The 24,557-nt window shown below is 37.1% G+C and overlaps 2 protein-coding genes across 2 annotated transcripts; one reads left to right on the forward strand and one right to left on the reverse strand.

The window, feature by feature from the left end:
- Window positions 1–18,734: 18,734 nt before the first annotated feature.
- Window positions 18,735–20,057, reverse strand: LOC122065294 (UPF0481 protein At3g47200-like). Its single transcript, XM_042629112.1, has one exon. The coding sequence runs from the start codon at window positions 20,055–20,057 to the stop codon at window positions 18,735–18,737; it is 1,323 nt and encodes a 440-aa protein (XP_042485046.1).
- A 2,835-nt stretch (window positions 20,058–22,892) lies between these two features.
- LOC122065374 lies at window positions 22,893–23,651 on the forward strand. Its single transcript, XM_042629210.1, has 2 exons — window positions 22,893–23,028; window positions 23,291–23,651. The coding sequence occupies exons 1-2, from the start codon at window positions 22,970–22,972 to the stop codon at window positions 23,649–23,651; spliced, it is 420 nt and encodes a 139-aa protein (XP_042485144.1). The 5' UTR covers window positions 22,893–22,969.
- The last annotated feature ends 906 nt before the right edge of the window (window positions 23,652–24,557 follow it).

The following is a 24,557-nucleotide window of genomic DNA, read 5'->3' on the forward strand; positions in this document are numbered from 1 at the left end:
TTTTTTTTTTTTTTTTTTTTTTTTTTAAATAAATGTCTCTCCATGTACTTACATGAAGCCCCATCTCCATTTCTAATGTTATGGTTTCTTATAGATGCTCTTGTGTAACTCAACGTATGGGATAGGAAATTGGATTCGTTGCTCGTATGATCACTTGGCTGTACATGCGAGCATCTTTTTTTTGGTTCTAAATATACCCATTTTCTCCCTTATAATAGCCGGAAGTAGGACATGTGTTGAATGCTTACATGTTCAACTAGGTAATCATACTCTATCGCATAGCCTATTTGACTTTTATATTACCTTGTGAGTCTTCAGTCCCTTATGAGAGAGAAAGAAGGTTAAGAGTATAAGGACTCTTGTTTTGTTTGGTATAGGAAATTATAAATATCAAAGTGGTTAATGAGTCACAGTTGTTCTATGACACTGCAATCGATATCTTGTTGTGTGGCACATTTTATTTTAAAGACAAAAGTGAGTTCATACAATAAAATAGCCCCACACCCATGTTACCTGTGTTGAAGTTTCAGTGCAAAGCATAGTTCATAATTCCATGGAGAAAATGAAGAACAGAACACTGAGATTCATGTCGTATATAAAATTTTGTTGGAATTTTTACTGCTAAATTCTAAGAATTTTCCTTAACTTTCATTTTTCTTAATTTGTATTATATTCGAATCATTTTGAAGAAATATTTTGGTTTCGATAGGAGCTATGGGCAAGCCTAAAATAACTATGGAAGAGATGCTGAGGAAAGATCCCTGGTATGACTTCAAATAGAGTTGATTGGAGAGCTAGCATCTATGTCATTGATCCCATTTAGGTGGGCTTTTTTCTGAGTTATTGTTGTGTCCCTTTCTTTTTTTGTTTCATTTTCTTCATACTTTTCCTTTTTACTATGCATGGATCTATATAGCTGACCCCATTTACTTAGAATAAGAATGAATTTTTGTTGTAATTAAAATTACTAAGGGAGATCACTGCATTGAAATCATAGAGAAGTTTATATTTTCCTACAGCATGACATGTGATCAAATGTAGTTGGAACCATATGGATATGCCCCAAGATACTCTCAATTTTTATTCAAATGGAGTCGACCAAATTAGAAAATAAAGAAGGCTGGCAAACATAAGATGCATGGACATTCATGGGAGGGTATATTGATCAAATTGAGTCCAAAATTTTTACAAGTGGCCAACGCAAAATATTTTCTTGATATTCAATCATTAGAATTATAAAATCACCCTTCTACGTGGCACAAGTAAATAAGGCTTAATCAGGACAAAGTGCATGCGTACCTTTTGTCGGAAATTTTAAATAATTATTCTACTTTGAGACTTGGCTTAATTCTTTATTAAAATTCTATGTAAACTTTGTAAAATATCCATTTTTACTGATCAAATCTTTACCAAAAAAAAAAAAAATCTTTTTACAGATCAAATTAGTCGTTTTTCGAGTTTTTCACAAATTATTCATTAAAACCCAAAATAGTGTAGTGTCTCTGAATATTCGATATTAAAAAAAAGAAAGCAAATAATTCAAGATTTCTTTTTGGCTTATCTTTCTTGCTCATAAAGTACCTTACTTTTTTTCACTCAAAATTCATTTGTATTAAAAGGAGAGAAGAAAAAAATAGAAAGAATGTACAAAGGGACAATCACATTTGGACTCTGCAGGAAGACTACTCCACCTTCGGCATTGCCATCGGCAGAGAAGAAAACACACAAGAGACCAAATCACAAAAAAAAAAAAGCTAGATACATTATTTGAAACGATATCTGGGCCTAGATTGACTATCTAAGGCTAGCTTCATAGCCACCAACGCAGGCCAATACTGAATTGGAGAAGAGACTTCAAAGTTTGCAGCTGATTTTGCTAAGAAATCAGCAACTGGGTTTGCTTCACGAAGGCGATGAGTTTTTTCCAGGTGAGTGAGTTCAAATAAGGGGTCAAACTCATTCACCTCTGAAGACCAATCCAGGGGATTTTCCAATTCGAAATAAGCAAAACCACAGCCACGGAATCACTCTCAATCCATAAATGAGTGAGTCCCATTTCTTTTGCAATCTCCAAACCAGAAATGACAGCTAACATCTTAGCTTCAAAGTTTGTATGAACACCCAAAAAGCATCTAAAGGACTATAATACTTCAGCTTTTTCATTCTGAAATACACCTCCTGCCCCTGCTTTTCCTGGATTCCCCAAAGTGCAGCCATCCGAATTTAATTTAACCCATCCAGTCTGCGGAGGACACCAGAAGACTTCCATGACCTCCCTTGGCTTATATCTCATCCTAGAAATCCCCAATCGCCTAGCACATATTAAAGAATTAAAAGAAAGAGGGGAACGTGTAGATGCCACTGCCTGTAAACTGATTTCACTCTTGATCATAGCAAAACAATGCTTAGCTGATTTAGACACCCCCTCAAAACGTCTTGCATTCCTTTCCTGCCATAAAATACTAGGCACAAGAGTAAAACCACTTAACCACACCTTTTTAAAGTGAAGGTGTTTTGCTGAATCCTTCCACCATGCAATAAAGTTGTCCATGTCCACGAAGGGAGACCACTGAACATCAAAATCATCACAAAAGGCTCTCCACAAGCTGCGAGCAAACTCACATTTATAGAAAATGTGAGAAATTGACTCTTCCCCTTTACCACACAGACTACACTGGGAAACAAGATGGATACCACGTCTACATGCAATATCATTAATTGGAAGCTTATTCTGAATTAATCGCCAAGCAAAAACAGCTTGCCTTGGCTATAAAGAAGGATTCCAGATGAGAGAATACCAACTAACCTTCTAATGTTTTTTCTGAATTTTTTCCCTGGCTGATTTAATAGAAAATACACCTGAAGAGGTTAACCGCCAAAGACATGTATCCTCAACATTCTGGATGTGAATTCACTTGGCTTTTTCCTAAATTTCAGCATGTAAAATCAACTCAACAAGGGAAAATTCCCAAGAGGATTGATTAATGAAATCAGCCACTATTACATTTGGACCAGAAAAGAGGCTGAGATCCAAGTTTGACTGCTCTGCAATAGACTGAGTGCCGATCCATCTATCCAATCACAAGCTAATTTTTTCCCCATTGCCCACAATCCATTGCTCATACTTAGCTAGAGAACTCCAAACCTTCTTCAAACCATGCCATATGGAAGATGATTTATACCCTTGCCGCAGAGAACCATCATCTTTAATAAATCTCTCCCTGAAGAATCTACTCATAATTGAGTCTTCATGGTTGATTTTCTAGGCCAATTTACACAAGCAAGCATAGTTCACATCTCTCAGTCTTCTAATTCCCAGACCCCCATCCCTTTTAGACTGCAAACCCCTTCCCATTTTACCACAATCTTCTTTGCCACCTCCATATCACCGGACCAAATAAAGTTTCGCATCCAGCTTTCCACCGCCTTCACTGACCCTTCCGACCACCAGCAAATAGAGAAATTATGGATTGAGATACCAGATATAATCGACCTCACCAATTCCACCCTCCCAGCCGTAGAGAGAAGTTTACCTTTCCACCTTGCCGATCTTCGTTTAATCTTATCCAGTAGAGGAAGCAAGTGGCAGTTCTTCACTTTATCTTTAAAGATCTCCACCCCTAGATATTTTGTAGGAAGGTCAGCCGCTGCAATTCCTAGGTAATCGGTAATGAAATGTCTTTTATGAGGAGCAATCTTCCCAAAAAATAGCTTACTTTTTACCAAATTAATTTTCTGGCGAGAATAAGATTGATACTTAGATAAAAACTTATGCAGATGCTTCACATACTTGGCTGAACCATTCAAAAAAATGAAGATATCATCTGCGAAGAGTAAGTGAGAAGGAGTAACAGCACCTCTAGGGCCGGGGAGGGCTTTCATCTTCCCTTCCTTGATCAAATTCTTCAAATCCCTACACAGGACTTCCTCTGCCAAAATAAAAAGGATAGGGGAAATGGGATCTCCTTGTCTGAGACAGCGCTCTACTCCAAAGAAACCCACCAGACCTCCATTTAACAAGGTTGAGATCCTTGTTGAGAGCAGCATCTGGTGAATTTTATTGATCCAACTAGGCGAGAAACCAAATTTTCCCAAAGTGGCAAAAAGAAATTCCCAAGAGAGGGAATCATAAGCTTTCTGCACATCCAGCTTTAGCCCCATACCTCCACCTCTAACCGCTGAGTGCATCAAATTTGCTAATTATGAGGCAAGACTGATGTTTTCTGAAATAATCTCACCCTTTTGGAAGGCTCCCTGTTCTTCTGAAATTAGTCTAGGGAGAAAAGTAGTTAATCTGGATGCAGCTATCTTTGACAACACTTTACAGAAAAAATTCCCCATACATATGGGGCGAAACTTATCTAAAGTGGAAACACCATCAGCTTTAGGGATAAGAGTTAAGAAACAATTATTCACCCTATTAGGAAGCTTTCCTACTAAGAAGAAAGAAAAAACAGCCCTGCAAAAATCCTTTTCTACTATCTCCCAACAACTTCTAAAAAACTGACCTGGAAAGCCATCAGGGCCTGGAGAACTATCTGCATCAAGCTCCCAGACCGCCTGTTTAATCTCGTCCCTAGATGGGACCGCTCCAAGAAAAAAATGTCCTCCTCAGAAAGGATCATAGGAATTTGATCCAGCAAATCATAGTGTGGTGTTACAGGAACATCAGAGTGAAAATTCTTGTAAAAATCCACAATATAATTGGCCAGCTCTCACTAATCAGAAATCCATGACCCATCCTCATGATGCAACATACTAATTTGATTTCTTGAGCGTCTAATCTTCACGGAGAGATGAAAAAATTTTGTGTTCTGATCACCATTCTTCAACCACCTTAATTTTTCTTTCTCTTACCATATCTTCTCCTGCAATTTACTTACATTCAACAAGGCTGTTTTTGCATCTGCTTCTTCATTAAAGAGGGCATCTATCATTCCTAATACATCAATAACATCCTGAACCCTTTTTATCTTTGTAGTCGCTTTGTTCACCTCCTCATTCAGATTAGGAAAAATTTCACTTGCCCAAGCTCTTAGAGTCACTTTCACCATCTTCAATTTCTGGGTCAAAATATAAATGGGGCATCCTCCCATAGGGATAGACCAAGCTTTCTCCACCACAGATAGAAAGCCAGCATCCTCCATCCAGAAACTATGAAACCGAAAGGGGATGTTACTAGGCTTTGGGACTTCATTTGACTAAATCAAAATAGGAGTGTGATCAGATGCTAAGCAAGTAATAACTCACTGGAAAATACTTTTGAATTCATCTGTCCACATTTCATTATGAAAGCTGTGATCCAAAATTGCCATCACATTACCCCTTCTACGATTATTGGACCAAATATATTTTTCGCCCTGTGAAGAACTAGGGATAAGCATACAAGAATCAACCATAGCTTGAAACTCCGCTGCCGACCCACCATTAAAAATTCCTGGCCCTCTTTTCTCGTGGGACAACAACGTCGCATTAAAATCACCAATAACTAACCACTGGAGAGAAGCTACCGAAACAGCCACCAAATCAGATCACAAATCCCTACATTCAACTTTAAAGCAGTTGGCATGAATAAAAGAGATGAGCATTCTTTTACCCAGCCAATCAACCTCTACAGAGAGCTGCTGATTTGACATTGAAGTAATAATAGGATGCCTCATACCACATTTCCAAATTATCCACAGGTTAGGGAACCTTTCCTGTCAGATATTATGAATAACCTCCGCCACATATCCCATTTTATTAAAAAATAAGCTCGGGAAATTACTAACCTGAACCATTGGTTCAGCCAAGCATAGAATATATGGGGAAGACCCTCTCAGAAGAGATTGTAATGCCTTTTTTCCAGCCTCCTTCTTCACACCACGAATGTCCCAGAATAGAACACGCATGATTAACAAACCCAGTCCTAGTACTGGACTATGAATCTGTAATGTCGATTGACCTAATAGCTCGTCGGCAACTTTATACGTCATTAGATTTATATTGACCAAGCAGTAAGAAAAAGTGCTAAAGATGCTGATGAAATGACCAAAGTCGCTTTCCATGTCCAAAAACCACGACTGTAACAAAATTCATTCACTTTCTCACAAAGTTCACTGTAATCGAAGTCACTGTCTAAAATTTCACTGCAGAGATCGTTAAACAGACACAAGACCTTATTTCCTTTACCCAAACGATTAATAATAATTCCACGGTCACGGAGAAATATCACGTCATCAATAGATTTAATAAGCTGATCCATAAAGATGGCATACGATGTTACCGAGTGTTTACCTCCAATACGGTATTGCTCGTAAGCAATAAGGTTTCGAAAAAAGGAATCTGTGTAGTTATCAATGTATAATGGAGGGATTTCAAATACTCCTTCTCTGAACCTTATGTCTGTAAAGCTATCAGGTGTACAACTCCTCTTGAACTTAACACCGAAACGCTGGAGCTGCATCATACATGGCAAAGATTCTAGTGATGTATGTAAAGATATCATCTTGTTCCTCCGATGAGAATAACGACTATCAATTTTGAAGCTTAACAGACCCAGTAAATGGTTGTGGGTAATGGTCATGTCCTCATTTTCATGATTGTAAAGATACTTACAAATACCATCGGGAATCAACCCACTGAAGAATTTGAGAGCCAATTGAATGAGTGAGAATCCATCAGACTTAGGATCCTTACTTAGATCGAATAATGTTTGAAGAACTGAAATTGTAAATTTTAAAAATTGTAAATTAAAAAAAAAAAAAAAAAAATGTATCTGATCTATATCTATATTGGTACCATATGTTCCAATCGGGTATCATACGTTTTTTATTTTTTTTAATCCTTTGATTGGTTGAGAGTTGAGACCGATACCAATCTAATACCGATAAAAAAAATAGATTGCTAAATTAGTGATTATAGATGATATAATAATAATAATAATAAAAATAAATAAATAAACAACATCCCTAATGATTAGTGAGATGAAATAAAAAAATTAATAATATCTTTAAGGACACATCAGCTATGTCAATATCCTTGATGATTGGATGAGAGAAAACTAGTAAGTGGTTTGGTTCAAACCATGTCTTAAACCAATCAATTTGAAAAAAATGTAATAGGTTATAAATGAAAAGGAATGATAACCTAGGTATTTAAAAAGAACAGGGGAGAAAGAGATGTAAAAATAAAAATGTAGGGGAGTGATAATAAATTCCCCTTTAAAGAAAAACCCAAAGTCAGTTCACTTTTAAAGCCCAAAGTTAGTCCACTCTATATGATTTCTTATTTCCCACCACCCTCTGCCACCCACCCCACTCACAGAAAAAAAAAAATTCATTCCAGCCGGCCTCGATTACCATTAATAATTGGGCATTTAATGATGGAGTAGCTAGTGCTAAGGGTGTCAATGGGTCGTTCGGTCTAGTTTTGGTTAGGGTTGAGTCGGTTTCGATGTGAGGATGATAAAATTGAAACAAAATTAATAAGGAAATTTTGATTTCAGTTTGATTTTGGATTTGGTGCGGTTTGATTTCAATTAGGCTTTAGTTTCTTTTATCGATTTGTAATTAGGATACTTTCGATTTTTGTCCAATTTGGGTTTGATTTGCCGTACAAACTTATACAAAACTATATAAGAATTGGTTTTTTAATTAATTTTGGGATGTTTTTGGATTTTACTAGTTTTGATTTCGGTCTGATGTTAATTTTGAAACAGTTTTGGTTTTGGTCTGATTTTGTAACCAGTTTTTGTTTTGGTCTGGGTTTGAACCAGTTCTGATTTTTTCGGTATCTGGTTCAGTTTGGATTTGGAGTCCCAATACCACAAACCGAAACCAGCTCAATACGGCTTAATTTAGTTTGGTGTGGTCCGGCTATTTCTGGTTCGATCCGATCAGTTTAAGTTTTGCACACTCTCTCTCTCTCTCTCTCTCTCTCTCTTGCTGAAGGCATATATACTTCACTTCTCCTTTAGGTTCACAAATATATATATATATATATATATATCTTCCTAAGTTTTTGTATTTTCAAAAAACCCTTTAAGATTTCATTTCTTTAGCAGCCAGCAGTATTTCATTGCAACCCAAACAGCAACTAAATTTTGTTCTTCATTTCACATATATATGATGTGTTTGATATGATGATTTCCTTGAATGCCTATATCGACTAGAGAATTCATTCCCAATGCAGCCTTATTGGCCACGTAGTGGGTACCATTGGTAAAATCTGTCCATATGGTATTGTCGCCCTCCACAAAAAACCATTCATTGGGTGCATAGTGTACTTAGTGTAGAAACGCAACCTTAAAATGATGCAGAAGATAATGGAAAAACAAGAACAAATAGTACACATAGATTAACGAGGTTCGGCAAGATTGCTTACGTTATCGGTGAGATGAGATCCTGCTCCATAGATTTAGCGGGATCGCCGTCCTACCTGTCGAGGCACTACACCAGTACTCCCTGGATTAAATTGTGACAGAATATAAGACATCGTATACCAACACTTAGGATATATCGCATATCAAATTTTGATGACCCATTTAAACTATGTACGTAACCTTTGAGAATGTAAATGGATGCATTTATATTCATATATACAAACATACATAGAGTCCTGCCAAATTAGTTAGTAGGTCCATTTTAAAAGCTTTGAATTCCAAAATTATCCATCTGTTTGTTTGTCTTGTACTTATTACTTTATTATTCTGTCAAGATATTGTTTTTTTAATCAATATTTTACTTACGAGTTTCTTTCATCAAATAGAGTACAAGCTTTATTTTCAAATTAATTAAAACAAAACGTCAAAATTATTGGTACTATATAATTATAATGTTTGAGATATGATCATAAACACCAACACACATTCAATACCAATCCTTCTCATCAAAAAGACAGCCTCGTGGGCTTTTGCATCGAAGGAGTACCTTACTCAATTCTTTTTCTTAAGGCTTTCTATATATCACTAGCTTCTATGGTTCTCTTTTAATTTGAAGGTTTAGATGTTTTCGTTACTAGATTTAGCTTTTTTCAAATTAGGGTACATAAACCATGATTTGCTTTTCTTTTCTTTTTTGTTTTTTTAGAGGGGGGCGGGGCGGGGCGGGGCGGGGAGAGGGTGTTCAATAAGAAAGAAAAGTATGATTTTCGGTCTGAGAAATTCTCTGCTTTGCGTAAGAAGTCACTGTATTAGGTTTGCCCCTTATTTTCTTCACTTAACGGATTGGAAAATCTAAGTAGATGTTCTTGATCATTTTGTATTTCTCTTTGTTTGTCTAGGGCTTGTGACTCTTGGTGGCATCTCTCCTTGTATTTTTCTTCCCCTTGAGTTCTGATATATTTATTTATTCACTCAAAAAAATGATGATTTGCATTCTTATCTTAATATTAATTTCTTTCGTCAATTTCATGTATCTGATCAATGGGTTATTAACGTCGTAAACATCCATCAGGAAGATAGAATTGAAAGAAGGCTGAGGCGAGTTGTGCACAAGATTCATCCAGAGAAACCAATCGTTTTATATATATGAGAGAGATGTATAATGAATCTATCAGAGAAAAGCTTCAATGGGTGTACTACAATCCGTCCTTGGGACAACGTTCTTGTATTTTCAGAGTCCACCAAAGAATTAGAAAAATAGACAAAGATTCCTACGCGCCAGATATGTTCTCCATCGGCCCTTACCACCATGGTATGGAAAACGTCCAAGCCATGGAAGGCCTTAAGTTGCAATATGTACAAGAACTGCTTCATCGAACAAGAGAGAGAACCAGTCTAGAGGACTATGTGGAAGCTCTCAAGGAGTGTTACTCAGTGCCCATCGAAATAATGAACAAGGAATTCATAGAAAGGATGTTATTTGATGGCTTGTTTCTCATTGAGTTATTCCGGAAAAATGCAAGATTTGTTCCATAATGATTCCCTATTCTTTTCCAATTCAAGGAGAGGAAGGGTTGTGCGAGATTTAGTACTGCTTGAAAATCAACTACCCATGTCAGTTCTTCAATGGTTATTTGATCTAAGTGAGGGAGGATCCTAACCATGATTCTCCATCACTCAATCAAAATGGCTCTCCTTTTCTTCCATGATTTGATACCACAAGTTGTTGGCAAGTATCCTCAAGATAACATGACAATTAGAAACAACCATTTACTTGATCTGTTACGTAACACACTTTGTAGTTCTCTTGTTAAGGTCAAGATGCCAGCATTAGGAACAACACTAGAATAGCTTCCATCTGTGACTCAACTTCATTCAGAGGTTGAGTTCAAGAGGAGCCTCCAATATGGTACCTTGATCGACATAAAGTTCAGTGAAGGAGTAAGTGAAATCCCTCCACTATGTGTTGATATCTACACAGAATCCTTTTTCAGGAACCTAATTGCTTACGAGCAATATCTTTCTGGAGGTAAACACTACATAACATCATATGCAATCTTGATGGATTACCTTATTAAATCTGCTGATGATGTGGCAATTTTTCGTGAACGTGGAATTATTATAAATCTACTGGGTGATGATAGGAAGGTATTGGTTCTGTTTAAGTATCTTTGTAGAGAAATTTCCAATAATGACTTCTAATACGGTGAACTTTGCCTTGAGGTGAATTAGTATCATAAAAGGATGAAAGAATATCGTAATAGGCGCAGTCAAAAATGGAAAGTGATATTGATAAGGGATTATTGCAGCACTCCATGGAAGATCATTTCAGTGGTTGGAGGAATTTTATTACTCATTCCCACAGCCTGGGGTGGTCTATTTACCACCTTTCCGTTCTTCAATGTTCATGCACAAACCTAATTAGGCATTTGAGATAGAATCCGATGCTCGTACAATCACCTAGTCATAAGAGTCAGTGACCAACACCTGTCCTACTTTTTGCCTTTACAAGGATAAAAAGGGGATATCTGAGAACAAAAAGGATAGGTGTTGATCATTGACTCAAACGACCAGGTGATCGTATGAGTAGCAGATCCGTTCTCTTTGCCAACAAGCGCGATCAGATCAATCGACATCACCTCTACCTCACCACGATCTGCTAGGACCAGTGAAGAGAGCCCTTCTCAAAGTTGGCATCTTTCTTTTGTTGTAACTTTAGTGAGAGTTTCCTACACTAAGGCTCTCTTTGGTATGATTTATATTTATATTTTTACTAGTTACCTTTGTGATAATAAATTATGGACCACAAATAATATTCGTTTGGTTATTATTTATATAATAGAAGATATAATGACGATTATATAATGACAAATATGGATGATATGTTTATTTAAAGAATATATTATATAAGGAAAAGAATGTTGACTGATTGTTCCCTTTACAACCAAACACAAGTTGGTGAAAAGACCAAATTCCCTCGAGTGGCCAACGACTCTGCCCACTTGCTCTCCCATTGGCCCACAAGCTAGTGTAACAACTACACGACCAGTTAGCATTCTCTTGCTCATATTATATAACCCTAAATTTTTAGTACAATCTATAGCATATTTGAACAAAGAATTCCTAACCATCCTCATCCCCCAACCCCAACTTCCACTTCTCTTAGAACTTTTACAAACACATATCATGGAGTACAATAAAGAAATATCTTTGTCACTGTGTGCCTAGGCCTACAACAGAGTTGGGTTGGGTTGGAAATCTTAAGACCCTAGCTGAATCTTGAATACCCTTAGATAGACCCAGACCCAGCTATGATTTAGGATGCAAAAAAATTAAACCCTGGCCTTGAGTTGGGCCGGGCTAACCCTGATTGGCCAAAACCATGGAAAGGGGGAAGGGGGATGCATCAACCAATAGATTATGGGTTAGACCCTAGAAAAGATCTCGAACACCCATCCTAAGTCTTCATTGCAACAGAGAAGTAGCTTAGGTTTCCAGTTAAAACCCATGGGAGTGGTTGTCATTGCTTGAAAAGATAGCCAAAGCTTGGCCGTCAGGCCTCAAATGAATTCACTAAGCTCTAACCTCTACCTGATGAGTCAGAGTAACATGCGAACAAATGAAAATATCTTAGAATCACTATCACATAAAGAAGAATTTGAAATCTCTATGGCCCTGTTTGTTTAAGCAAGGAGTCCGGGGTGGGATTATTATGAAACTGGGACCCACATGGTAATGGGGTAACTAATAGGAAAGTAGAATGAACTTTACTTTCACTTTTTCACCATTTTACCATTCCACCACTGTGTTTGTTTGCCTAGGGGAAGATTTTAGAGAATGAAAAAAAGCAAAGGGAGAGGGAGAAACAGGGAGAGGTTTGCACCATTGTTGCGACTGCATGTCGTCTTCTTCTTCGATCATAGCTTCTTTTTTTTTTTTTTTAATCTTGCAGACCTCCATCTTTTCGTCTTCCCTTTCTTCTTTTTTTTTTTTTTTTTTTCTAGTGTTGCAAACCTCCATCTTCCCTTTCTTGAATGAAATATCAGGTCACTTCTCTTTCTTTGTTTCTTACACAGCTTTGCTATGTTTTATTCCTCTGTTTCTTCACTTCTTTTTCTGATTTCTCTGTGGAAAACAGGTATTGGGTTCGTCTCTCAGGACCTTTGCTTGCATGGATTCTTCAGTGATTTGATAAAGCTACCAACAGATTACACAGCCAGCATCGTCGTCACGTTTTATGTGAGTTTTTGATCGACATATTTTTTGGGGTCTTTTTTGTTATATTTTTTCTAGTTTTTTTTTTTTTTTCTGATTTCACTGGTGGGTTTGCTTTAGATGTCAAATGGAGATATGTTTTGAGGAAAACCATGATGAATTGGATTTTGAGTTCCTGGGGAATATTCGAGGAAAGGAATGGAGGATTCAGACTAATATTTAAGGCAATGGAAGCACAAACATCGAAAGGAAAGAGTGATACAGTCTTTGGTTCGATCCTTTCGAAGATTTCCTTCGTGTTTACCAGCAAAGTCCCTGCAAATTGGCAAGACTTTGCAAAGGGGTGGTGTGGGAGAAATTGCTAGCCACATTGGCCGACAAGTGTGGCACAATTTTTTTTGTTATCTAATCAAACTCCCACCCCCTGATAACCAAACGCCCTTAAATCTCATGGGGTGGAATAATTCGTACAACTATCCCACCACTTGAATCCCACCCCAGAAAAACCCCATCAAACAAACGGGGCCTAAAGGAATTATCACAACCGCCTTTAATATCTCACAAGCACTTCAAAAGGAAATAAATATCAAACTCTATAAGGGAATCATAATCTCATGTGCCAATTATCCCTATCTTGAGTTGATCTTCAATAATTTCTTAAGTCGAGAAAGGAGGAAGAGATGAATTTTAAGATCAAATTTTTATAAAATAGTGACTCCTCCAAATGGAGTTCTGAGATCTATAGTTTGTTTAGCACTTTTTTTTGCTAGAAGATCAGATTATATTAAAAGGAAAAAAAAGAGAAATATATTACAAGAGCAGGCTAAGAGTCTCCACCTTCGGCAATGCCATCAGCAGAGACTCAGACCCGCTATCTCAAAATGTTTAGGAATCTAAATCTAGAGCGACCATCAATGTCTAATTGCAGCTCTCTAGCCACCTGAGAGAGGAGTTGCACATCATCGCTGTCAAATCTTGCCTTTGCCGCATCCTTGGACAAAAAATCAGCCACAGGGTTTGCGTCTCTGAAGCAGTGAGATATCTTCCATTCAATGGAGTTAAGGTACTCTGTAAGTGCAGACCATTCCTGAAGGATGACCTAGGGAATGAGTCTATGCTGAAAAATGAAGACCGCTGCTGAAGAGTCTGACTCAATCCACAGACGATTGATGCTCATATCACACGCCAGCCACATACCCTTGATGATACTCCAAATCTCAGCTAAGAAACTGGTTGAAATTCCCAGATAGAAACATAGGAAAAAAAGTCAAAGAATAAATAAATAATTGAGAAGTAGAAAATGTTTTATTCACTGATGATCTAAACAAGAGAAATTTGAAGAGCTCAACATATTAAAAACTCAATATCTCATATATTTAGAAAATTCTATTAAATCAGGATTAGACCTCAACCCTGACCTAGCCCGGCCCTAACTCAAGGTCAGAAATTTTCAACCTTGACTTATCCTCAGCGCCATGGTATCTCAACCCAAGCCCTATTCTAGCTTAGGGCAAGTTCAGGCTGCCAAGACTAAACTTACACCAATCAATAAACTCAATGCTCATTGAAGCATAGGAGGTTAACATCATTTATCGCCAAATGAGGTATAAAAAATAAATAAATCAATCAAATCAAATCAAAACATCACCCTTATGGCCATGGAAAACGGATTTTTATACAAAGCAAGGCATGTGGGGGAGGCTCAAATTAATCAACAAGCCTAAATCAATCCAATGAATGGTCGTGTAATAAGCTCAATATGTGAACGAACATGTAAAGTGGCATACAATGAGCCTCACATCAATCTATGCCAATGACAATATGCTATAAACAAGAAGCTTATACATGAGAAAAAAAGTCCGGCAAATCATGGTGTAAGACATTGGAACTTGGACTACAGAATTTTTTTTTTTAAAGGACAACAAAAGTATATATTAAAATCAGTAAAATGAGAGATTACAAATAGACCTGTTGGGATTCTGATCCACCTTCAACATGGCCATCAGCAGAACAGAAAACTAAAGCTCAAAGAAGAAAAATTTACACAAAGCGATATGAGGCCTATGCTGGCCGTCCCATTCAAGATTAGAGATGATGAATGTTGGTGCAATATCCCAAGTATTAGGACTTCTTGTAGCAGCTGCATGCTTGGCCAGCTTATCCGCCATTGGATTTATCTCTCAGAAACAATGAGTGATCACCCATGAAATAGAATCCAAATATCCTTTATAAGACCACCACTTTTGCCTAAAGCACCATGGAATATTTTAGTTTTTAATACAAGTCACAGCATAGGATTCACATTCGATCCATAAATTAGGCACTCCTTTTGCTACGACACTATTGAGGTCATGAAGGAATGCTGCAAACTCAGCCATGAAATCGGATCTAACTCTGGATTATAGAATTAAGAAAATATACTCAAATCATAACTAACATAAAATGCACAAAAACATAAACCCATTCAAGCACAATATTGAGCAATTAATAAGGTGCATAATGGGTAACATTATATGGGGAATTAAAATCGAGAGTAAAGAGCGAAGGAGTATTTTTGCCTCTAAGTTTTTTTTTTTTTTTTTTTTTGATGAATATATTAAAAAGAAAAGGGAGTACATCATAAGGAAGAAAATAGGGATAGAGTAGAGACCCCTAGAGCCGCTAACAAACTCCACCTTCGGCATGGCCATCAGTAGTGAAAGAAAGCAGTGCCCTAGGAGAATCCAAAACTCTGCCTGCCCAAGATATCATTTTCTACATAATCAGCAACATGTCTAGGGAAAGACACCTAGAATTCTGTGTTCCCAGATTTTGAAGCCTTTTTTGCTAGAAAATCTGCAATCGGATTTGCTTTGCGAAAGCAATGGGATATCTTCCAAGGGATTGATTCTAGGAAAGGGATAACATCCAACCATCTTTGGAGAACAAACCACGAGATATGGTTCCTCTGGATCGCCAAAACAACCGCAGCCGAGTCTGATTCTATCCACATGCCCCTTGCACCCATCGCCTTAGCCATCATAATACCTTCCATGACAGTCTCAACCTCTGCTTCATAAGACTTTTTTATTCCCAAAAAAATTCTAAATGAGTCACACACCTGGCCATCATTATATCGAATAATCCCTCCTGCTCCTGCCCTTCCTGGATTTCCCAGAGAGCTACCATCCACATTAACCTTCAGCCAGTTTGGTTGGGGCTTGCACCAGTGAACTTCGAGGGGTGAACATGCTTGTGAGACACCATTGTCAAACCCAGTTTTTTGCAACAAATAACATCAATCGGAGCTTTCACCTCCCCCTTCAGCTTCCCTACGCAAGAGCTAAGCTCCTGATGACTATATTCAAATATTTGCATCGCAGCCCTGTAACCATTGTCATGCCGACATCTATTCCTTTCCCACCATATGTTTGCTGCAATAATGGAAAAACCCATCATCCAGGGAGTTTTGAGGTTTACAACTCCAGCCTTTGTCTTCCACCATCGAACCAGGTTGTCAACTGACTTGTGCTGTTGCCACTTAACCTCAAAGCACTCAACAAATGTTTTCCAAACTTTGGTCGCGAAAGGGCACCTGAGGAAGATATGGTTAATATTTTCTTCAGCTTGGTTACAGAGAGCGCACTTGGAAGAGAGATGGACCCCCTTATGCCTGATCTGCTCATCCATTGGGAGTTTGCCATGGGCTAGATGCCATCCTAAGGTGGAGATCCTAGGAGGTAGGCCTTTTCACCAAACCAGAGAGTACCAAGGGACATTGCTAGCCGTTCTTCTGATACCCTCCCAAGCCAAAGAGGCAGAGAAAGACCCCAGAGTCGACAATGACCAGCAGTAGGTATCCACTAAGTCACCTGAGGGGATTTTAATCTTCTTAATTTTGTCAAATATTCTGATGAGCTCCACCGAGCTCACCTCAGGGATGGCCCATTCTCCACCACGAATAAAGTCGCCCACCTTTGCATTAAATCTAAGAGCAGTCAAATCCATTATCTAAAGCTCCTCAAGCATTGACTTTGGCCCCCACCATTTGTCCTTCCAAAAATTTGCAAGATTACCATTCCCGATAATCCATCTTTGATTCTCTTCCACAAAGCTCCAGACCTTTTTAACCCCCGATGCAATGGAAGACGAAATGCCTATTTTGAAGCTACCATCATTTTTAATAAATTGAGCCTTAAGGAAAGAGCTAGCCGCCGTCTTCTCATGCTTGATTCTCCATACTAGTTTGCATAGCATTGCTCTGTTTGTGTCTTTGAACCTCCTGATACCTAAACCTCCTTCCTCTTTAGGCTTACAAAGGGTGTCCCATTTTACTGTAATTTTTCTTGCAGACTCTATCTCACCCACCCAGATAAAATTTCTCTTCCACCGTTCCATTGTTGCTAACAAGGAAGATGGCCACCAATAAATAGCAAAACTATGGTTAGGGATACCTGCAATGACCAATCTAACCAGTTCTGTTCTTCCTGCCAAAGACAATAGTTTCCCTTTCCAACCCGCTAGGCGCCCCTTCACCTTGTCCATCACTGGCAAAAGGGCCTCTTTCTTCACTCTTCCCTTAAATATTTCAACACCCAGGTATCAAATCGGGAAGCTACAGATCTAAATTCCAAGGGTATCAGCAATGATCTGCTTTCGATCTGGAGCAATCCTCCCAAGGAAGAGTTTGCTTTTCTCTAGGCTAATGCACTGGCCTGAAACTAAGTTTCCACACTTGATTGCAAAAATGCATGGTTGTGTTGCATTGAAGGATGCCAAAATACCTTGAGGATCCGCAACTCTCGTACTCATCACTCGATCAACTCGTTTTCTTTGAGCTCTTATGATCAATGGGTTGATGTGTTGGCTCTAGGGATCCCATTTTGTGGTCCCTATTGGGTGGGACCCTAAGTTCTCTTATCTTCAACGGATCCCTTATCGCAGGAAGCCATAGCAGAAACAGTGTGAAGGTGGGTAGGTGGAAGTTACTAATTTACTCTTGGTTTTGAGTAGTTTATAACATATGTTCATTAAAAGGTAGAGTAAAAATCAAAATAAATGATTTGTTGCCACAAATCAAATAGATTTTAAGTTGTTTGTAAATTGTGTCTCTATAATGAATAGAACCTAGTGTTATATATTACAACAACTAATTGTAAAAGTCAAATGAGTACAAATACAAATAAAACTAAAGAAAGCCTTAGTCATAATAAGCCAACAACACCATAATGTGCAACGCGACCTTGTTTTTTCTGATACTAGAGAAAAGGTTCCTTAATCATCAATATCTTCCTCCTCATTAAACCATTTTTTCATAAGATGGGCTTTATATCATTCTATGTTGTCTTGGGGATTTTTTTCTTTTTTAAAGCCTATTGAAACAACCAGTTATAGACTCCTTTAATAACTCAACAAGTTCGATTCCATCTCATCTTTGATGACGTTGAGCCATAAGATAGAATATTGACTATTCATACAACACCAATTATAAAAACTCATCCATATCCCAACTAAATGGGGTTGGCTCCATGATCCTTACCCTCCAATCAACTCTATTCGAGGACATACTTGATACAATTAAGGACTAAGCTATGCATGTTTTCTCTCGCTACTTCTCCTATGATCATTTTAGATATGCTCTTTTAGTTCCTTCAATCTGAATCAAATCCCTCCTCTGTAATGGAATATTCAAGACCACCGTTTGACATAGTCATGCTAGCTCAAACCACAAATCAAAATAGATTTGAGTTTCAATAGTGTTTTAGCGCTTGATTATTGGTTGCTAGCATACCTCCATTTTTTGCAGGTTTTGATTCATGCAAGTCAAGTTTCTCGAATGATATTGATCAGTTTTTACCTTCTTGGGTTGTATCGACCAAGATGCTTCAACATGGTTACATACAAGTTCCTTTTTTCCTTTTTAGTGTAGTGTATCGAAATGTGAAACACAACAATCTAATAAATAAATATATTAATTATTACCAACAAAATTTTAAGAACTACAGCTTACATTAACCCAGCTTGCATTAAATCTCTATTTAGAAACTTCCATGTGACAAAAAAAAAAAAAAAAAATCACACTACTAGTGTAGGAAACTCTCCCAAAAGTTACAACAGAAGAAAGATGCTAAATTTGAGAATGGCTCCCCACACCACACCAGCCCTAGCAGACCATGGTTTAAGCATGAACATTGAAGAGCGGTAGTGTGGTAAATATGGTACCCCAAGCAGTGAGAAAGAGTAATAGAATTGCTGTAACCACCGAAATAATCTTCCATGGACTGTCACAATAATCCCTTTTCAAAGTCGCTTTCCATCTGTGAATTCTCCTTTTGTAATATTCATTCACTTTGTCACACAATTCATTGTAATAGAAATCAGTACTGGAGATTTCATTGCAGAGATTACTAAACAGAGAGAAGACCTTATTATCATCACCCAGTTGATTGACAATAATTCCAGAGTCACGGAGAAATGCTACATCATCAACAGAGTTAATAAGGTAATCCATCAAAGTTGCATATGATGTTATGTAAGGAGTACCTCCAAAACGGTATTGCTCATAAGCCATAAGGTTCCGAAAAAAGGATTCTGTGAAGTCATGAACACATAATTGAGGGATTTCAATGACTCCTTCATTGTACTTTATATCGATCAAGCTACCATTATATATGGGGCTCTTCTTGAACTTAACCCCAGAACAAAGGAGCTCTGTCACACATGGTAGAGATTCTACTTTTGTTCTTAAGTCTGGCATCTTGACCACTCTAAGAGAACTATCAAGTGTGTAAGCTAACAGATCCAGTAAATGGTTATGTACTACTACTTCAATATTATCCTTTTTTTGAGGATACTTGTGCATAGCTTGAGGAATCAAGCCACTGAAGAAATAGAGAGCCATTTTGATGAGTGGGAGAGAATCATGTTTAGGATCCATGCTAAGATTGAATAATTTATCAAGAACTGAAATGGGTATTTGATTTTCAAGCAATACCAAGTCACGCACAATGATTGCACTTCTTGATTTGGAATAGAAGATAAGATCATTATCATCTATCCGGAAATATTGTGAATTAAAATATTTCCGAAATAATTCTATGATGAAGAAGCCATCAAAAAGCATCATTTCAATGAATTCATTACTACTTAACTTGATGGGTTCTGAGTAACACCCACGGGCTTCATCTTCTAACTTCTTGAGAGCTTCCACATATTCCTCCAAACTGGTTCTCTCTCTTGTTCGGCCAAGCAATGTCTGTAGGTATTGTAACTTAAGATCTTCCATGGCTTGCAAGTTTTCCATACCACGGTGATAAGGACCAATGGAGACTATATCTGGGGTGTAGGCATCTTCATTCATTTTGCGAATTCTTTTATGGACTCTGTAAATACAAGAAATTGATACTACGAACGATGGATTGGACCTCCTCACAGAAAGTTTTGTTCTGATAGAATCATTAATGTCTATAGAATGAGCATGGGTTTCTCCCTCCTCGTCCATCCTTCAATTCTATCAACAATATTCAAAAACCCATTAATTAGATATGGAATTAAAAAGGTAATTAGATATGAACTATAGATACCAAAAATTAAATGGATAAGTTTCTTTCTCGCAGATCTAACCAGTGATTGATCAGAAAAAGGAAGAAAATTTTACCTGAAAATGAGGTTGTGCCCGTAAAGAAGAGAGCACCCCAGTAGAACAAATTGAAGATATTGTATGGTAGCTATACTTTTAAGGTGCTTCATTCTTATATTTGAGAGCAGTACTCCTCCACATAAATTATTTTACATATTATTAATTTAATATAAATTTCACATGATGAAGAGACTAACCTGTCTAATTACCAATCATTATATCTAATATTTTGAATTCTTAATGATCCGTTTTGGACGTATTCATCATTATTTTTATATTGTCATGATCAAGTCACATTAGTTATAATATTGAATCTATCCCACAACCCTCGGAGACAAATTAAGAAAGAGACTTAGAGGGTATTGTTCTATTTTTCCTTATAATTTTATTATCACACGTCGACAAATTAGATTCCTCTCCCTTATAGGAAACCATTTTAATTCATCTCACATCATTCACCTTCCCACAACCCAAAAGATTATCCCAACACCCCATTCGACACGCTTCCTATCATATATGTTCACATTATTGGTGTTGGCCTCCCATAACAATTCCTCATGCAAAATAAACAGGAGTTAATTAATTTCCTTACCACCCATCTCTATGGGACACTTTGTATATTATTCGGTTAGCAGTTGTTAAACCAGGTGACGCATGGAGACAAGCCCAAAGTCAGTCCACTATTTACTATTTTTTTAGATAAATCCAAGTCAGCCAACTTTTTTTTTCTTTTTCTTTTTTATTTTAAGGAAAAGCCCAAAGTCAGTCCACTATTTACTATTTTTTTTTTTAAGAAAAATCCCAAGTCAGTCCACTATTTATTTTTATTATTTTTTTTAAAGCCTAAAGTCCAGTCCACTCTTTACTAATTTTTTTTCCCCAAGAAACGAAAGCTAAAAATCATAGCATTCCAGCTGGCCTCGATTTCCATTAGTAATTTGGTATAGGTTAATTATGGAGTATGTAGGATTTACTAATTGGGTACAAACTGAAAGTGGGGATTCTATTGGTAATTAAGTGTGTGCGGTCTCTTTATGGTCTTTGTCACCTTGTTTGTATACCAATGACAGTCGTATGTAGAGGCTGCTTTGTTCTTCATTGGATGGATCCTTTGCATCTATATCACATATCATAATTTTGATGGGCCCATTTTAATCATGTATGTATGTATGTATGTATGTATGTATATATGTATATATCTGTTAAGGCCTAAGAGAAGTGTTGCGTTCATGTGATATTGTTCACTTTGGGCTGAAGTCCACATAGTTTTAAAAACATAGCCTTTGGAGATTCTAAATACATACATATAGATGAACTTCACCAGCATATTGAGGGTACGATAGGCAATCCAAATTAATTAGTAGGTCCACTTTTAAAGCTTTGCACTTGAGAGGCAAGAAGAGAGTGGCAAGTTCCCTTTGATGTAGTCATGTGGTAAGTTTTATCGGATTAGTCTAGCTTGTTCTGTAATAGTATTGTATAGTCTTGTTGGACACTAAGGAATTGTTTTGTGGCCTGCTTCTTGTGCAACCATGGGTTCATGATGACTAGTTCAGGAAGCCGGGTCCTCGATGTTGATGTAATTGGAGCCCACCTGAGGCGGACTCAGGGGATGTGGGATGTAGAATGTGATTGGTGATGGATGGTGATTATGAAATTGGTTCGAGATCATCTCGCATGATTTGTTTATTTATTTTAACTTATATTTATTATTCTATCACTCTAAAAATATTTTAATTAAAATATTCACGTGTTTCATTCATGCAAATGGAGCTACATCTAAATTAATTAAAAAGGAAGGTCAAACATATTTGTATTAAATAAGTATAAGGTTTGAGATCATATGAGCAGCACACATTCAACACTAATCTTTCTCGTCGCAGGCTTTAATTTGCATCCGAAAGGTATTACCAATCACTCTTTTCTTAAAGCTTTCCGTGCATATATCTCTTACTTCATTCTATGGTTCTCTTTTAACATGAAGGTTAGATGTAGTTCTCTTTAACAGATTTAGCTTCCCCAATTTAAGTCAAAAACCTCAGAACTAGTGGAATCAGGTTCTCTTCAGCGCGCATCGATCCAATAGTTGGGGTGTGTGCCTGAATAATCTCAACCATTTGATGCATTATGGTGTCAAAAAGGATCCAAACTCTCTCAATATTAAGATTTATATTCGATTCTCTTCAATAATTTAGCTTTCCCCAACAAGGGTAGGGTTTTAAGTAGTACTAGGATTGGATTTTATTTGTATTGTTTTCCGCTTTGTCTGCCTGGAGTCTAGTGCCTCTTTGTAGTTTTTTCTTCCTTTTCTTTAGGGTTTAATCATTTTTAATCATCATTACAAAATAAATAAATATTTATTCATCAAAAAAAAGAAACTAAAAAGAATTCTGATCAAAACGATCAGATTAATTTGATGAATCATCTTACCTTCTTTGTCCCAAATGTATTTTCTATTGATCAGATCTCCATTCTCCAAGGAACCTTTGAGACACCTGCTTCGCTGAAATGGTAAGTAAGCTTATGTTATTCCTCGCCGTGTTTTATCATTTCTTATTTTTTCTCTTCTTCTCCCTCTCCTTCCTGTGCCCTAACCTGATGCAAACACGAATTGTGTTGCGTCTTTTTTTTTTTTTTTTTTTTTTTTGTTGGTTTAACAATAGGCGGAATCTGAAAACACTTCGACGTTTAGTGCTGACCAGCTTCCTCCCAACATCAGTAGCTCCACCTCTGAAGTTAGCTCCTCCCAAGACAATGAAGTCGTTGTTCTTGAGATGACGTTTATGCCACTGCGTGAGCCACTGCATACTCTCCGTATATGCCCCCCTCAAGTGTAAGGATTTTAATATAATTTATGATTTTCGATTCCTTTCATGAGGGTGAAACTTCAACATGTTTACGTATAAACTCACTTCGTTAACAAAAAAGATTGTTTTGTTAATTTTTCTCATGTTCCATCTCCTTGTAAGTGGATGGGTATCCCCCAAATTGTTTTTTCACTAAACATATATATGTCAAATTGTTGAATCTAATTTATTTACTCCATCATCTTCTTGGGTTACTAACTTCTACTTTTTCGCTGTCATATTCTGTAGGATTTTCAAGTCAACCTGGGATGATAGGCCAAGATCATGCTGTGGGTCTGAAACTCCTGATTTTACTGAGAAAATTACTCTTCCAAAGTTTGAGCATCTTCCTCTTCCAGAGGACACTATTGTTTCTCAACAAACCATTATTGTGGAAGTCTTCGACATTGGTTCAATGACCATACAAGTACCGGACGCTTGGAAGGTTCAAGATATATGTGAACACATAAAACATGAGCATAAGGAAAAGATTCATGGAAAACGGAAAGTTTACATACTGAAACAAAATGGAATTGTTCTAGAAAATTCCAAGAAGCTTTCAGACTATTCTATCGAGAATTGGGGAACCCTCAAGTTCGAGAAGCAGTAAAAATGCACACAACAATCACTGTCCATTCTTGCAATTTCCACTTAAAATTATTAAAAAGTGAATTAAGAATTGTGTCTGAATAAAAATTGGGTTTGAAAATGAATTGTTACTCTTCAGGGTCCTAAGTTTTTTTATAGGCTTTAAGAGCCTTTGTATTTGAATAGGAATTGTCTGATTTGTATTTGAATAAGAACTATGTGATTTGTATTTGAATAAGAATAGTGTGACGGTGTTAAAGATTGTTTGATCATATGAGTAGATGGATTTATGTTTTCCTTTTGTTTTTTCATGTAAGAAAGGGCATAAAGAACATCATTTCAATCTCAAATTAAGTAACATTGATAATGTTTTATTTTGGGGTGAACTGTTCATCAAGGGGTCAACGGATCGGGCTTACCCATTTTATGACCTAGCATCGTGATTGGTCTATTTAAATAATTGGACGTCATAGGCGAGGCATATATGGTCCCACTTTTTAAGGTTTGATCAGGTACCAGTCTTTAATAGGGTTATCAAAAATCAGGCTAGAGAGTTCTTAAATGGACTAATGAAACATTTATTTATAAACAGGAACTAGTCAAGCTATAAATAGGTTTTAAATGTGTTGGGAAGAATAAAAGGACTCTAAGCAAGATTTAAACATGACAAGTTAAGTTGGACTATTAATCTCTGTCGGCTTTGAGCCCAGCATGTTTATTAAACAGGCCGTGCCAATTTTGGGCTTCACCGGTTAGGCTCGGTTGAAACTACGTACCGGTGCAGGCCTAGAACTGAAACCCTTCTATTCATGTTTGACATCTATAAAGTAAGGTAATTATGAAAAGGAAATTGTATCCCCTCATTTTAAGAGCAAGATATGAACAAATAATTCATAACTCAATTTATATCCTATATATGATCCCATGT

The sequence above is a fragment of the Macadamia integrifolia genome, chromosome 1 (assembly GCF_013358625.1).
Source record: "Macadamia integrifolia cultivar HAES 741 chromosome 1, SCU_Mint_v3, whole genome shotgun sequence".
NCBI lineage: Eukaryota > Viridiplantae > Streptophyta > Magnoliopsida > Proteales > Proteaceae > Macadamia > Macadamia integrifolia.